The sequence below is a fragment of the Periplaneta americana genome, chromosome 8 (assembly GCF_040183065.1).
Source record: "Periplaneta americana isolate PAMFEO1 chromosome 8, P.americana_PAMFEO1_priV1, whole genome shotgun sequence".
In the NCBI taxonomy this organism is placed as follows: Eukaryota; Metazoa; Arthropoda; class Insecta; order Blattodea; family Blattidae; genus Periplaneta; species Periplaneta americana.
The window spans coordinates 148,650,089-148,667,580 of NC_091124.1; the positions used below are offsets into that span (position 1 = coordinate 148,650,089).

Consider the following 17,492-nt stretch of genomic DNA (forward strand, 5'->3'; position numbering starts at 1 on the left):
ATATTTCTGAATTCTGTACAATCATGAGACAGTATTGTTGTGTTACTTAACATCACAGAATTTGGGTATGTGATTAAATATTTTGTAATTACAACAAACACATCAGAAATACAAGAAATTTTTAGCAGACTGATTGTCGTCTGTATAGTGAAAGAATGTAACTACTCGAAGTTGAAGTTAAAACAGTTTAAGCGTGCTTTCTGTGACCCATCTTGGGTCATGGTGTCTGCCAAGCCACTTATTGCAGAAAAATGTATCAATTTGGAAAAAGAAGTCATATGATTTCTACATAATTTTGTATTTTTAGCGATCACCTTATTTTTTGTAACTACATCATCTGAATGATGCAGGTTTTTTTTTTTTCCTGTTCACTAATATTTACCTTGCAAGCCAGAATTGATCTGTGGTCACCTGTTGGGAATGGCTGCACTAACAGACGTCAAAACTGAAACTTGTTGCTGATAGCTACATTTGTAGAAAATTACATGACTACATGTTGAACAGTAACTACGTATGTCAAAAAATTAAATTTTACAGAAGAATGAAAAATTATTTGTATATCTTGAAAACTAACAAATGTCTGACATAAAAAGATATTTAAATCTCTTCTTGTGAAATTTATATCCATACCTTGACTTACATTAACCTATAAGATGTGTTTACAGAAGATTCGAGAAAATTTCTGTGATTGGAGTCAAGTGAAGTCTTATTTCGTTCATATTTTTGACATACAAGGTTGTTATTCAAAACTATCAATGAATTAAAGTTTATTTTTTTATTGTGTAATAGGCCTATATGGTGTAGTCTTGTGCATAAATTGCCCTTAATCTTGCTGATTATTTTCTCTGTCTTAATTTCAGGGAGTGGAAACAGTGTTCGACATCATGGAACTGGAAGATGATGACCGCTCCAAGCTGCTGCAATTGACAGATGCACAGATGGCAGATGTAGCAAGGTTTTGCAACCGATATCCTAACATAGAGATGAGCTATGAGGTGCAGGACAAAGACAGAATCCACAGTGGCTCTTCTGTGAATGTGATTGTACAGCTAGAGCGTGAGGATGAAGTAACAGGACCTGTAATTGCTCCATTTTATCCACAGGTAAGTATTGTTACTGCCTTAATATATATCTGCCGTGCTACTAAAGCACTGACATTTCATACTAGAACCTTGATTAGAATCGAAGTATGACTAAGTAGAATTTGTGATAGGCAAGAAAAAGGTACAGTGTGCCAGGGAAGTCTCTCCGCACTGGAGACAGCTGAGTGTATGCACTAGCAACTGCAGTAATGTTGGTAGTAGCTGGAACTTACGCTAGGAACAAAACGTAAACTGTGTAAATTTAAAAGTCATGTTGAGGTTAAAGGTCAGATAAGTTGAATAATATATGATAAGAAAAAATTATGTTACAATTTCAGTCAACAGCATATCAGATTGGTACAAAAACAAGTTTTGTTACAATGATCACATTATAATACTTGGTAGTATCCACAAATATTTTCGATTTTACAAGAAAGCATACGGTGGAAGCAATATGTTAGACAAGTTGAACACAATATTTTTTTACTGAAATTGTAACATAATTCTTATCGTAAACTGTGTACTCACCACAATCATAACAGATGCTGGAAGTGTTTTCCTCGTTCTTGAAGGCACAGTTGGACTCTTTTACACTTATTTTCAACTACCTTCATTAATGTTTCTTGTGTAATCGACTGCACATAAGTATATTCGTCTTAAGTTCATTGATTGTTTTAGGATTATTGCCATATACTGCAGATTTTTGCAGACTCTTTTTTCGTAATCACTTTCTTTTAATTCATGAACCACTGTAATTTTATAGGGGTACAATTGAAGTTCACTTCTTACAGCCTTATTTGCTGTCCACTTTGAGATTCCAGCCTCTTGTGCTAATTTGCGTGTTGATTTTATAGGACTCTGCAACATTATATCTGAGATTTCATCAAGTTTTTCTGTTGTTAAAATTGTAGGCCTGCCACTTCTTAGTGCATCGAGAACTGACCCGGTTCCATGGAATTTATGGATTAATATCATGATTTGGAATTAGGAAAACGCATACGAAATTTCTGTTTCACATTGTCCGTAAACTTATCAGCTTCGCGAAAAACGTATTCCACCAAAAACGCTTTATCTTCAACAGAAAGCATTGTCAGCAGTAGTCTTTAGCCACCACTCACAATTAGACTGCAGTACATCCCGTCTGCCCTCAATGACAGGCGCGGATACAAGGAGGGGTCTGGGGGGCTATAGACCCCCCTATCATTTCAAAGACTTTTTTTATTTAAAATGTACAAAGCATTATTTTTTCGTTCATATAACTTCTATGATTTCTTCACTCTCTAAATTTCATATTATTTTGCTATTTTACTTTGACATACAAACTCTCTTTACAGTTCGCAGTGAATAGATCAGGTAAGTGGTCGCATTCCTTAGGGTTCGTTACCATGGGGTTTAACAATAGCTCGGACTTCGGAACGGAAATCTAACGGTAACCACCTCTACCACACTGTAGCTAGGCTGCTACCAATATCTTTGTTATCGTACTTTACAATAGCCACTACATTCGACTTCTGAATTGGAACGAGAAGTGATCAGTCTGCACAGGTGAATTATTTAGTGTAACAGTTATAAGAAATTATAAAATGTCGGAATGTAAGTTTCAAACAAATATCTTACAATTTTTCAAGAAGCCGTGTGGTGAAGTGAAAGAAAAGTGCAGTACGGATGACAATGATACAACTGATGAAGAAAAGTGTATGCCTGTTAATACCGTAACAGGGAATCGGTTATGTGCGGTGAAAGTGATGACGCTAGTTCGACGACTCATAATGTATTAGATATTGGTTGCTTAGTGGAAAAAGAAATATGCAGTGACGAGATAAAATACAAAGCTCTAACAAATCCATGGGTTCCAGGCGAAAAATATCCATTTCCGAGGACACTAGAATCGGGACAGTCTAGACAATTTCAGCATGCGTGGCTTAAAAGATTTCCATGGCTGTCTTACAGTAAGAAGTATGAAGGTGCGTTCTGTCACGTGTACGTTTTATTCGGAACTAAAGAGGGAGGGCGAAGCAAACTTACGTTACACAATTTAGTTACGAAACCTCTAAGAAAATTCAAAAAGGCCTCTGAAATATTCAGGAGACATTCAGAGAACAGTTATAACAAAACTGCTCTCTTAAAATGTGACAACTTTAAACGAGTGTTTGAAGGTAAGGTAGAGAACGTTCTGGTTCAATTGAATAATGAAGTGTTACAAACAGTGCGCGAAAACAGGATGAAACTTGTCCCAATAGTAAAAACAATTATTTTGTGCGGCCGACAAAATATTCCATTAAGAGGACACAGGGATGATGGTGCGATTGACTTGGAAAGTGAAAATCAAAACGAAGGTAATTCCAAGGAGCTTCTTAAATATCGCGTTGATGCCGGTGATCAGATTCTGCATATTCATCTTAAAAATGCCCCAAAAAAACTCTTCTCTAACAAGTAAAACAACGCAAAACGATCTCATAAACTGTTGTAGCACCATTATTGAAAAGAAAATTGTTGAAGAGGTTAACCAAAGTAAAACATCCCAGACGACTTCAGCTTCGTTAAACTGTAAGTAACATTTAATCGACTTTCCATTCCAGCCACCATTTCCTTTAGAATTAGAACTAACTGAAGACTTAGAACCTAAGAGTGACAATATTGTTGTGGTTTATTTATTTGTTTTTAATCCCATTGTTCTGTGTAATGATTATACTACTGTATTCATATGTTAATTGAGGGGTTGGTGCAAGAAAGGCACTTCTCTCAAATGCAAGTTTAGAGAAAATTGATGTTGGAAACTCAAACCGTAATAATGTTATCTATGCATGCCTTTACATTTTGTGTACCGGTACTCCTGACCTCTATGATTACAGTATTGAACCACAACTTTGTGATCATATGCATAACAGATCAGAGATCACAATAAAGCGTTTTACTCAAAAAGGGCACATCCTCTAAAATGCCCTTCTTGCACCCAGCCCCTCAATTATTATTAGCCCCCCCTATTATTAAATTCTAGATCCGCGCCTGCTCAATGATACCGTTAATTAAACAACCCCCACTTAAAGATGTGTGGCAATGACCCGGCCCAACATAATTGCAGTTGCAAGCACATACACTCTGCTGTCTCCAGTATGGAGAGACTTCCCTGATGCACTGTATTACCATGTGCCATATTTGCATGGTATGCAGCCAGCACCCATTTTTTTATTTTCAGGTTACTATTTAGCGTCATCCGTATGATCAATGTAGAAAATGGGGATTACTGGACCTGAATATATTATGATATGGTTTCCAGCTCACATAGTAAACTTGCTCATTATCTATATTCAGATTAAGAAATGGTTGTTAGTGGTTAATTAAAAGAAACAAAATTAAATTAAGGAGCAAAAGAAGAATGCAGCTTGAAATGGATATTCGGATTGTAGTTTAAACAATAAGAATTCATATTGTAGTTTAAACAATAAGAATATTTGACTTTCTGCCTAGCAGTGGCCTATGACATCTGATCGTTAGCTTGATATGAGTCATGAAGTGTTGTTGAATCTCAGTCCTTTTAATTTCATTAATGCTGCGCTATTATTCAGAACCTTAGTGATACTCTTGCAGAATCAAAAATATCGAAGATATGCCGCAGAGTTTATATGAATGCTGTTATACAGTAAAACAGTTTGGACAGTACTGTTATCAATATTTGTATCAATTTAATTCATACATGATTGAAAAATGTATCATACATAGTTAATACCAGGTTGAACAGAACAGAAAGGTTCCTGAAATTCACAAACTGGAATGCGCTTTTTGGTCCAGTCTGCTCTGCTCCATAATGAGCCTTGGCTGTAAGTGATCCCATTACTGAGTGACTGTGAAAGTCTGAAATTAATGTATTATTTTTCTCAGTCTATAGCAATACTATTATAATTTTTATAGTTATGAATCCTAGGTTACTGGCATACTCAGATGGTATCACATTTGCTTGGTGATCCTAAGTTGTGCTCAGGCACAGGTTCGAATCCCGCATAGCTTGATTACTAGGCTGTTTTTTTTTTTTACCAAGCTGTTCTCCAACTGTAATGCGAATACCTCGTAACTCTATATGAATCCTCGGACTCCTCACACCAAAACTTATTTCGCTGTCACCATTTCCAACAGTGGATAACTTCACAGTTGATACTTGTAGTTAAATAACCAATTAAAAGACTTTAATCCTTATAGATGATCAATAGAATAATATGAATATCATTGGACATACACCCATTGCTTTATTTTAAGTACCATTTTCTGATCATTTGTTTTATCAAAGAATAAAGAGCTCCTGGTATAGATAACTAGCAATAAATGTAGTATTTTAGTATTCAAATCAGTCTAAATGAGTATAAAAAATAATTGTGAATTATTTAGAAGAGATAGATTGGACATTTTCTGTTGTGATGAAAAAGGAAACCAGATGTAGCTGTTGTAATGGTTCCAATGAGTAGAAACCCTCATCATTTATATATATATAGGCCTTATATATGTTTCTTCGAAAACTTGTGAATTCCCTTTTCATTACCAGAAGTGGAGAAAGTTCAATTTACAACTCTTCTAAATGAAATTCTGCTTTGATTTGAGCTTTAGCCAGATTAGTAAGCTCCAAAACTAGAAAAAATTAAACGTGAATTTCATATTTTTATTGTTAATCATTAAGTGGATTGTTGTAACAACGTCTGTCTTAGCAAATACAATTAGGCCTATGTAATGGGAACCGAATCTAAAAATATTCTGAAGTACTGAGAAGTGAGGTTAATTTGTTGCTGTCAAGGTTATGTTTGTTTGACTTACATGTAACACTATAGGTTTATATTCTCGGAACTTAGAGAATGTGTCAGATTCATTGTTTACACAGTCACTTGTCTGACATGCACATGTTACGTGTTTGTAATTTTTAGTAGCTGTAATATGATGAGAGAATTTACACACGTGTTCTCTTTTATAGAAACGAGAAGAAGGCTGGTGGGTGGTGATTGGTGATCCGAAGATGAACTCACTCCTGTCTATCAAGAGACTCACCCTGCAGCAGAAGGCCAAAGTGAAACTTGACTTTGTTGCACCCAGTCCAGGTAATTGATATGTCTGTTTTGTTTTGAAATGTCTTTATTTAACAATAATGTCATGAAATATTTGCGGGATTTAATTCCATGTCAATTTTACTAATACTTGTTCTAAATTTAGGACGACCAGGGTTTATCTCCAAAACATTTGTTGAGCACGTGATTGTAAAACATGTAGTTCTCAAATAGCTGTCAATTACTCCTGCTTTTCATAGCAATCCAATCCTGTTGCCAAATTTAATACCTTAGATAAGATAATTCCATGTACTTTTGGTTTTGTCTTTCAATATGAGCTTGTTCTATTCTGTGTAGAGGTAAGCTGCCTGTATAGTAATAAAAGTTACTTATGTTTTTCTAGCCTTTTGAAATAAATTCTTTATACATTGTTTTCGTTTGTAATCTCATATTTAAGTTAACCCTTAGGAATGCACAGGCCATTGCATTCACCTTCCTCCATTCTTTTACATGCCATTCAAATATGATGTTTTTCATTTTATAATAATGATAATTTGAAATACTTTATTATTATTGTTATTATTATTAGGCCTATTATTATTATTATTATTATTATTATTATTATATTTTTTTAAAATTTGATTCCGCCATCTATGGATTGCGATCCGGTTCTTTCCTCTTATGCCAATATTTCTTTTTTTCTGCATCTTTACACCTCGTTCTCTTCCTCCGAGAATAGAAGTTTTATATCATATAATTTTTTGAATTTGATATTCCCAAGAAACTAGTTCGATTAATGAATATGTTTCTCAGTGAAACATACAGCAGAATCTGTATAGACAAATTTCTGTTTGACACTTTTTCAATTCACTGTGGGCTAAAGCAAGGAGAAGTACTATCTTTCACCTTTACTTTCCAACTTTGCTCTAGAATATGCTATTAGGAAAGTCCAGGAAAACAGACAGGGTTTGGAATTGAATGGGTTACTTCAGATGTTTGTTTATGCAGATGACGTGAATATGTTAGGAGAAAATCCACAAACGATTAAGGAAAAACCAGGTTTTTTTCTTGAAACAAGTAAGCAGATAGGTTTGGAAGTAAATACCGAAAAACAAAGAATGTGATTGTCTCGTGACCAGAACATAGTATGAAATTGAAAAATAAAAATTGGAAATTTATCCTTTCAAAAGATGAAAAAATTCAAGTATCTTGGAGCAACAGTAACAAATATAAATGACACTCAAGAGGAAATTAAACACAGAATAAATATTGAAAATGCCTGTTATTATTTGGTTGAAAAGCTTTTGTCGTCCATTCTCCTCTCAAGAAAGCTGTAAGTTTGAACTTATAAAACATATATTACTGGTTATTCTATATGGTTGTGAAACTTGGACTCTCACCTTGAGAGAGGAACAGAGGTTAAGGATGTTTGAAAATAAGATACTTAGGAAAATATTTGGGGCTAAGAGGGATGAAGTTACAGGAGAATGGAGAAACTTACACTTAAACTAACATAATAATTATGTTCCTAATTATTAGGAACATTCAATCCAGCTGTTGGAGATGGGCAGGGCATATAGCATGCATGGGTGAATCCAGAAAAGCATATAGAAAACCTGAGGAAAAAAAGACCTTTGAGGAGGTCGAGATGTAGATGGGAGGATAATATAAAATGGATTTTGAGGGAGGTGGGATATGATGTAGGGATTGATGACGGGCTTATGTTAGGGTGGTAGTGAAACTCCAGGTTCCTTAAAAGTCAATTGTATAAGTTTGTATTATTATTATTAGGCAGTGCTTCAGTATTAAACTTGGGAACGATGACCTGGATGCCCACTAAAATGTCTTCTGGACCCTGTCTAGCTAGAACCGAAATGGGTCAACAATTGTCCAAATACGTGTTTGGAATATTATGATGTTGATTATTATTATTATTATTATTATTATTATTATTATTATTATAATCATCATCATCATCATCATCATCATCGTGATTTCTGTAGCTACTGTTGTTATTGCCACCGCCATTATTTGTTTATTTGACGTACGAGGTGTACTGTTAGCTTGTGAAGTGTAATGTCGAGTTTCCATGCTGGAAATCCAGGTTCAAATCAAGTCCAAGTTGGATTTGTGGTTAACAAGAGTGATGTCTGGACATGTTTTCGTGGGTATTCCCGTTTTCCCTGCGAGCATACTACATTTTCTTGATTAATACTGTAATAACAATAAGTCATCCTAGTGTGTCATAGATTCATCTTCTGTGATGTACCTTGGGCATCATCAGTGTTGACAGTGTGTTCTGAAATTCCAATGCATTACTTTGCAAAAGGAGCACTTGTGTCAGTTATAATCTGTTGAAAGCTAAAAATAATTATTTTTCCCAATGATTTTTAGATATGAATAACTTAAATATGGAATAAACTCATCCTCTCTGTATTATGCACGTGGAATTTGGCTGCAATATATAGGTCTTAAGTATGATAAACTTGTGCCTGACCCACAGTAATCATATTTTAATGTTTTTGCAATTTAGTTTTGAATTTTTTGGAATAAATTTGATTTCTGTTGCAGGCCACCACACATACACTCTCTACTTCATGAGTGATGCATACTTGGGATGTGATCAAGAATACAAATTCTCCATACATGTTGGTGATTTCCAGTCTGGAGAGAGTGATAGTGATAGCGGAAGTGACTAAACAGCACATTCCAATGGTGAGAGACAACCTTCTTGTTTACGAGGAAACAGTAATAATAATTATTAAATAAGTTTTTAGTTAGGCTCAATACACTAATCAAAATATTTACGATAATATTTAAAGTACTGGTACGAAACAAATACTGGTATTAATACCGCCATTTCAAGAACAAACATTTCTTAAATTATTTTCTTCTAGGAAATCACTATAGGAGTCACACAATTTGAAGTAACAATCAAACTATTTTTTCTTTGCGATTTCACAGACAGATTTAACTCACAGTCCAACACACCCTTCATTTGTAACCTCAACTGTAATGTTCAATTTCAAGAAAAGTACTTGGTGAAATATTCATTAACTTACAATATTTATATTTTCTTTTGTGTACAACAAAGTGTCTTGAAAACCACTAGTAAATATCACGATGTTTGTATATTTGTTACATTTTTATTGTGTATTATGTGGAAAAGTTAAAAAGTACGGATTTTTAATAGTACTGAAAACCCTGTATCTTTATATCAATATTAGAGAGACAGAGATTGAAATTAGAATCCCTGTATTTGGAATCCCTGAATCTCGTTACTGTAACCTCTAGTTTTTATGATGTAGTGAAATCTCTACCTCTTATTCTTGTTCATATTATTTTCTTGAATACTTGTTCAATTTGTATAATTCTGGGAATAGGTCCATATAACCAATATATGAAATATACATATTGATCATTCCTCGTGATTGTATAATTTTTTTACTGCATTGGTCATCCGGAATATATGGTCCTAAATGATAGTATTTATGGAACAAACTTAAAAAAAAAAAAGAGAAAGTCAACTGTTGGTGACCGCATAATAAATGTGTTGGGCATATGCCAGACATGACTACAGAATCGTAACAGAAATTAAAGTAAACAGTCACATTGCTTTGTGTCTGCCATCATCCCACCAACTCTGCACCATTGGCTGATGTGATAAGATGATTGCTTGAATGTGCTGATAGCAGTATGGGAAGGATATGCTATACCTAAATCCCCAGGTTGTTATTGTTCTGCCCATTTCTGTTCCTTTTTACCTCACTTCTGTGTTGAGTATCATCTTAGAACATCATATTGTCCAGAACAATATCAGTATCATTTTCAGTTATTATTTATTATGTTTTCACTTATTTGTCACCTGCGGGGTTTTAAGCATCAGCAAATTGTGCGATAAGATGGCATTGGAGGTGACAATCCTGAGCCTCAACAACTCCTATCTATGCCAAAATTTAACTATGTTGGAGAAAGTGAAAATCTTTTCTACACTCACATCTTGATTGAATTTTGAAAGTTGTAAGGGTCTTCACTCTTCCTTTAACCAACAGGGATTATTGAATCCTGAAATGGATAGAATAACATTTTTTTATCACTGTTACAGGGACATTTCTTTCATTTTTTAATGTGTTCATGTTTTTCATCAACTTTCTTTCTTACATGTACTGTATCTTTTTTCTTTCCAAACTGTTAAAAAAATTGTAGATAAGAGATTCAACTATATTATATATAATATTTAATTTATGTGGAACTTTTTTTTTTTTTGCAATATACAGTACTTCAGTTACATATTTTCTTCCTTGGAGGGTTCTTAGACTTTCCTAGGCTCTCCTTGGTTTTTTTAGTGCATCTCAGAGTCGTGTTGAAGATTTTCTTTCTGTTTTGTTTTATGACACAATATTTAAATGGAACTTAAAAGCTGTCATCTTATACTGTTAGGGCATTCGAGAAGTAATGGCAACATAGTTACTGTTTCACACTAAATTTATTTAGGTTACTTTTGGCATTACATATTTCAAATATAGTTCCCTGCCATGTCAGCAACACATTGCCAAATCCTTGGAAGATGGCGGACTCCATCTGCAGCATCATTTTTGTATATTTCTCTCACTGACTGACATAACATTCTTTGGATGTCAACTCTTGATTGAAAGGGAATGCCTCTCTTCCACACATCTTGCAATAGTTTGGTATGGTAGAACTTCTCTCCCGCAAGCTTCTTGTAATGCACTAAAGGACTGAGTTACATTTATCCTCTTGCAACTTGGATTTTTATGAAGCACCTACTGAACATTTTTAGGGCTGTATTACTTACTGCAAATCAGAAATAGTCACTGTATTTACAAAATACGTTTACTTCAAGACTTTCAATATTGCAGATTTATAAAACATTCATTGCTCTAATACATACTGCAATATTCTAATGGTCACTGCTAGAAGTACTGATTTACAGCAGCATTGTTTATGTTACTTATCGAATGTCCTGGTTTCACAATTCATTTAAATAAGAGAGATGCTATATTAAAAAAAAAGCGTAAAATTTATTTTGTAAATTGTAGGAATTATAGAAATGTTTTTATCTGTATGTCTATTATAATTTGATATGTCTGATTTAAAGTGTGAAATAACTCTGGATTTCAATGTAGACGCTAGAGAAGAAATATTCTTTCCAAATAAATACAGTGTAGATGTGTAACCCTTTTTGTTTGAATTTTGATACCTATTTTAAGAAGTGCTGACTACACAGGTTGGATGTTAATGGTAGTTATGCTATATAAAAGTCAATAATTTCGTGGACTGCAGTATTGTGAATGTTGATAACATTATTATGACACCATAACTTACATTCATTCACCTGTGTTGGCATTGGTACAGTCTCTGGTAATATTTCTGAAAACATTTCCCACAATTGACAAAAGGACTTGCATTATTATAGCTGTGATAACTTTCTGGCTGAATGGAACCTATACCTATGAAGCTGGCGTTTCACATGAGAAACAGGCTTTTTCTTTACCATACACTTTCTGGAGCATTTTCAGAATTTTGTTTGTATCTTTGCCAAACTTTTAATAAAACATTACATTTGCACACTTTTCGATTATTGAAATGACATACTTATTACCGTCACTGTAAAAAGTTGACATTTTCATACATTCATGCATCTAAGCTAATTGTTGGTCGTTGATGGATAGTGCGTTTATTATATTAGTTGGACATATGCTGTATTTATAGAGATACAATGCACAGCAATGCTGCATAATCACCATTTCACGAAATTATTGACTGCACTAAGTATATGACACTCTGGGTTGTTGGCATAGGTGTAAATCGTATTGGTGTATGAACTACCATGAGTGATTGTTATTTTGTAAGATTGCAAACACAGCCTGATTGCACTATTTTTTAATGATGCAGTTCTGTGCCTCATGTTCACAGATACAGAGATGTTGCTGGTGTTCGTCAAAGGTATCCACAATCATCTACGTGAGACTCGCATTTCATGTGTTATATAGATTATATAGATGTAATTTCATTTTCCAAGTTCATTAATGTACATAATAAAACAATTTTAAAGAAATCTTTGAAAGAAAACTTTGTTTTTTAATCCAAGGACATTGTTTCTCCTTTGGGAGTAAATACACAAAGCTATAGATGACATTGTGTCTTAGACATTTTTCAGTAGTATGGAGGTGGATCATCATCATCATCATCATAAGTTGTAGTCCTGTAAGAACATTTACAATCTAAAACAGTTTATTATTATTATTATTATTATTATTATTATTATTGTTGTTGTTGTTGTTGATTTCTAGTGTTCTGGCATTTGGCCATGATGCCATTTGCCTAGGGGCTTCTGACTGACTTTATATCTGATCCAATGTACATTGCCTCCAAGTGGTGCTCCCTGGAAATGTGCTCTCAGTATGGAACACAGCAAAATGATTTACAGAAACACTCGAGTTCTCAATCCGAAGAGAAAGAAACATCATCGTCGTCGTCGGTTAAGAATTCATAACATGACTTCAAAGAAAACAATATTCCGAGAAAACCTAACTAGATATTCTGACCTTCTTCCGCCACAAATTCCGTTTGGAAAAACAGTGACACTCTGGCCACTTGGCTAATAGGTGTTCTTGAAAAGAGATGCTTATAGAAAGATAAATATTTACAGTCATGTAAACTTTATCAAATTATGATTGGGAATATTCTTTTTCATAATAAAATTATGTAAAACCATCTTGCTTTCTTATTGCGTTTTTATGCACTTATAGTGTATGTTGTTGTTTTCTAATGCCAGGCATTTGACAATAAAGTCATTTGACCTCTTGCACTCCAATATTTTTCAAAGATATTGTCATGGTTAGCCACTGACGCACAGATTTTGAGATACTTATAGTGTATAATTTTGGACAAAAAATTACCAGCTGCCATACTCTAAGTTGCCTTCAGAAGACTTTGCTTGATTCTGTAAGGCTTAGATTTACACGTGAACGAATTTTTTGTGCATGATTTCATTCTGTTTTTCCTCTCTTTTGTTTCTTTGTTGCTTTTTCTGTCTGCTTAGACGAGATACAGTCATTAAGTTCGTGAACTGTTGTTCTGTAACACCATATTACAAGAGAGAGAGAGAGAGAGCGGGGGGCTGTTGGTTGCTATGCACATCTGCCAATGTTGGTACAGCTGCTGAAAACACAATTGAAAGATATTGGCAGGAAGATTTCATACGGCTTCTCTTGTGGCAGTGATGATCTCCTTGACCAACTGAAATCTATGCCCATATAGCTTTGCTTTCAAGTGGAGAAAGAGAAAGAAATTGCATAGTGTGAGATCAGGTGAGTATGGTGGATGTGGCAAAATTGTGACTTGTTGCATTACCAGTTCCTCTCGAATAAGCACAGATCGATGTACAGGGGCATTGTCGTGTAGCAACAGCCAATTCTTCCTGTGTCAAAGCTCAGTACACTTACAACAAATTGAATTACTTAGTGAAGGATCACCTTGTACCAAGTCTTGTTTACAGTTGCTTCCTGTGGGATGAATTCTACATAAACAATTTCCGTTGAGTCGAAAAACAGTTCAAGCATCACCTTGTCTTTTGACCTGTCCTGTCGCGATTTTTTCCTTTGTTGCGATAATAGTGATCTCCAAGTGGCCAATTTCGTTTCAGTTGTGGTTCATGCAGAAAACATGTGAGGAGCATTGAATCAAAAAGAGCTCAGTCCATCCTCAGAATTAATGCTGTTTGAAACGGATTCTCCCTATTTCTGTAGCAATAAATCGACCTGTGAAGGAGCACTTTCTGAAAGAAACGGATTTCACAGGTCATATGTATATGGACTGAGCTCTTTTTGATTCAACATTTGTCTTGTTTTGTCTCCTGTTATGCTCTGGTTGAGAAACGTCGCATTGTCGTCAGCACTACTGATCAGGTCACCACAAATGGTCATGTGATTGTCATGTTGGTCATGTATCAGACTCATGGAACATTGTGCTGAGTAACATGTGACATGTTCAGGTCATCAGACAGAATTTTATGGCACATAACATGGCTAATCCCTATTGCTGCTGCAAGTTCATCTACTGATTGGGAGCGTTCAACACACATCAATATTGCAACTACTTCGATCTTGCCTTCAGTTCGGACTGTTTTTGGCTAAATAATATGTTCATCATCCTCCAAACTGTCTCTGTCCCGCGCAAAACATTTGTGGCACTTAAACACAGCACTGCAGCCTAAGGCTTCTTTGTGTACACATGCTTGATCATTGAATTGTTTCGCTAGTGGATTTACCTAATTTTTGAGAGACCTTAACAATTGCCCATTGCTCAAACTGCAACATTCTCGAGTTCCGCCACTTGCATTTAACTACCTTCATAACAGTTGCGTGCATACAGTTCAAGCAGAACTATGGTCTCTGTCTCTTGCTGGGACGAGAGAAGAACTGACATGGCATCATCCTGTGGCACAATCATCTGCTATAGTGGACCACAGCGGAACTATGTGACCAATTCACAACCCTATTGACCATGCCTCATAGATCAAGTGTTGTAACTAATCTGTTACAAATTTATATTCAAGGGGCTAAATTAGCTGCAAAATAAACATTCTTTGCCTAGTTGTGTGAACCAGGCACTGCTCGAAGTGGACTTAACAGGAGAATGGTAATTTTTTTGTGTCTAAGGCTGGAATGTGAGTCTTCAGACTTATTGGATTTGTTCTAGTTTGCTCTTATTGATGATAGATGACGGAGGATTTGATGGAATGAAAGCAAAGGAAACTAGAATATTCTTAGAAAATCTGTCTCAAACAATTTTTAACCTCAATTTTCTCCTTAACTGTTCTCTGAGCCTGAATCCAAATCTCTGGCATGAAAAGTCAATAATCTTAACTCTGTGATTAATGTTTCCATACAGAATATCGAATAATGAAAGTAAACATTTCAGAAGCAAATTGTATATGCAGTTTTTACTCCAATTTCCGCTTTCTGCCCGAATTTGTGTGTTCAGTTATTTTTACAACATTTTATGTAAAAAGATTTTGGTGACCTGCTTCAATTGGCATAGGCGGAGTTATGAGGGGGGGGGGCATGGGAGGGCATTGCCCCCCCCCAAACTTGTCTGAGCTCCTTTTTTTTTACGTTAGAAAATATTGTATTCAATTTTTTTTTTTTTTTTTTTTTTTTTTTTTGCTTTTGTTTATGATTAAGTTTCTGTGTTTGAATTGACGAATTAATATCTTCAGATCGTGTGTCTGGACTATAATATTTATTTTAAATTTCTGAATGTATAATAATTTCTATAACACATATCCGAGAGAAGAATTCGGGGCAAGGAGAAGATATAAGATGATAGACGAAATTAAGCTATATGGATCATATGCAGAGACAAAGAGGAAGACAGAAAATAGGAAAGACTGCTGGGTTTGCAGTGAAAGAACTGCCCTTGGGCAGAACACTATGAATGAATGAAACACATTTGAGGAATGGAAGCACTGTAATGTTTCTTTTGTAACAGCCTGTACTCATGTGTTAGAAGTCTGCAGGTGTTCAGGCCACTACTTGGAGAAATATGAATAACATACTGCAGAACAATGCAAAAAAAAGAAAAGTGATCCCAGTATAATGTGTAAACTTAAAGACAACAGATTAAGTAAAATAATTAGAATATACATTTCATATGAATGATATCTTCAGAAAGGTAAGCTTCAGATAAAGTTTCTGTTAGCACTGTTACATAGTGTTATTGATGTATACATGTGTTTGTGTATGACAGAGAAGAATAGGGAGATTGTTTTAAGTTATGCCCTATTATAATTTGTAGTAGATCTACAGTTCGAGACCTATACAACTCAGTCCGAAACATTGCGGATATGGATGCAACACTGTAAGAAATATGCCCCCTGAAAATACCTTTATTGAATGATCATATTCCGATATACTGTACCACGGTCAAGCTATAATGGGGGAGGAGAAGGTAAATAATGTCCCCCATAACCTTGTTATATCGGGATTCTATGGTTTTGCTTTGCCCCACCCCCAGGGAAACTGTTCTCTCTCCGCCATCTGTTAAACTCAGTCACCTCCATGACATCAGAAAAGAGGAAGGCCACGATATTTACAAAGAAAGGTCTTATAATACAAAAGATGCGGAACTGTAGACTGGAAGCTCATGAGTGATGCCTTATTGGTGTCACTTATAAGGTTCCAACCAATCTTCAGACTGTTGACTATGAAACAATACTTGGGCCTAGTGAGTATGTTCTGGTGGATCCTGCAACACTTTCGAACAGTGTACAGACTTGGTATTTGGAAATATTAGATAACCCCTGACAAGAGGAGAAACCTGTAAAAGTAAGAGATATAAAGTATTCCAATACCTTTTTGTGAAATTTTCAGATACAGGTATGCACAGCAATAGTAACTGCTGTATTGTTTGTTACACTCTTATTAGATTTGAATGGGGATGGGATTAGGCCAAGGCAAGTAAGCAGATGTTACCTGTACTGTAGATGTAACTTGAGTAGTGTGTTCTTTAGAGCATAGCTGTTATGGTCTCGTGGCCTGCCTTTGCATCTATATGCTTTCATGATCTTGAGGCTTCTTCAGACGAGCATCAACACCGTGTGTGGGATTTCTTATCGTAACAAGGCAATGAATAAGTAGATGGTATATTATTGGAGGAGGAGAGATCATTATGACCCATTGCTGATCCATTGTGCTAACTCTTAGCTAGGTGTATTTCTCACCGACACCAGTCGACAGTGCTAAGGTTTGCTGCATATCGAGGTTTTATGCAGGCAACCCCACATCCCTACATCCCCTCCAAATGTCGCTGGCCAGTGATCAGAGACAAACTATGAAGATGGGAATACAGAGGTTGTTTTCAATCTTTGCTGACGAATTTCACATGGGCAAAATATTACAGTATGCATATTGTTGAAAAAGAAACAGAAAAGAAAACGTCTGTGGGTTAAGTCATGGATTGCAAGAGACTTGACAAGAAAAGTACTCATCAAAACTCGCTAAAAAAAGAAGAGGTACAATGCGAGCCCTTGAAAAGTTATATAAATTATTTGAAAGTAGATGAAGATAATTTTCAGTTTGCCCAGGCTTGTTCATCACTCTTGTACAGCAGTTATAATCTCTGTTTTTTGTATGTACATTCTCATCTTTTATTTCTGTTTTTGTAGTTCGTGTTTTATGTTTTATGACATTTAATTTGCTTTATATTCTCATCAGCATTTTGGTCGTAGTAACAGTCCAACAATATTTACATTCCTCTCCATTGGTTTCAAGCTAGGCAAATTTTTTTTATAAAAGATAAGATGCACTTACATTTTATAAAAGATCTTTGTCAAAGAACTTTGATAGTGTAATACCAGCCT

General features: G+C 35.1%; 1 protein-coding gene across 1 annotated transcript in view; it reads left to right on the forward strand.

The window, feature by feature from the left end:
* Positions 1 to 12,199, forward strand: part of Brr2 (U5 small nuclear ribonucleoprotein l(3)72Ab) — an 85,768-nt gene extending 73,569 nt beyond the window's left edge. The window contains exons 22-25 of the mRNA XM_069833805.1: positions 861 to 1,103; positions 6,037 to 6,160; positions 8,678 to 8,821; positions 12,044 to 12,199. Of these exons, the coding sequence (XP_069689906.1) occupies positions 861 to 1,103; positions 6,037 to 6,160; positions 8,678 to 8,805 (495 nt within the window). The 3' untranslated portion in view covers positions 8,806 to 8,821; positions 12,044 to 12,199. The remainder of the gene's footprint in view (positions 1 to 860; positions 1,104 to 6,036; positions 6,161 to 8,677; positions 8,822 to 12,043) is intronic.
* Positions 12,200 to 17,492: the final 5,293 nt, after the last annotated feature.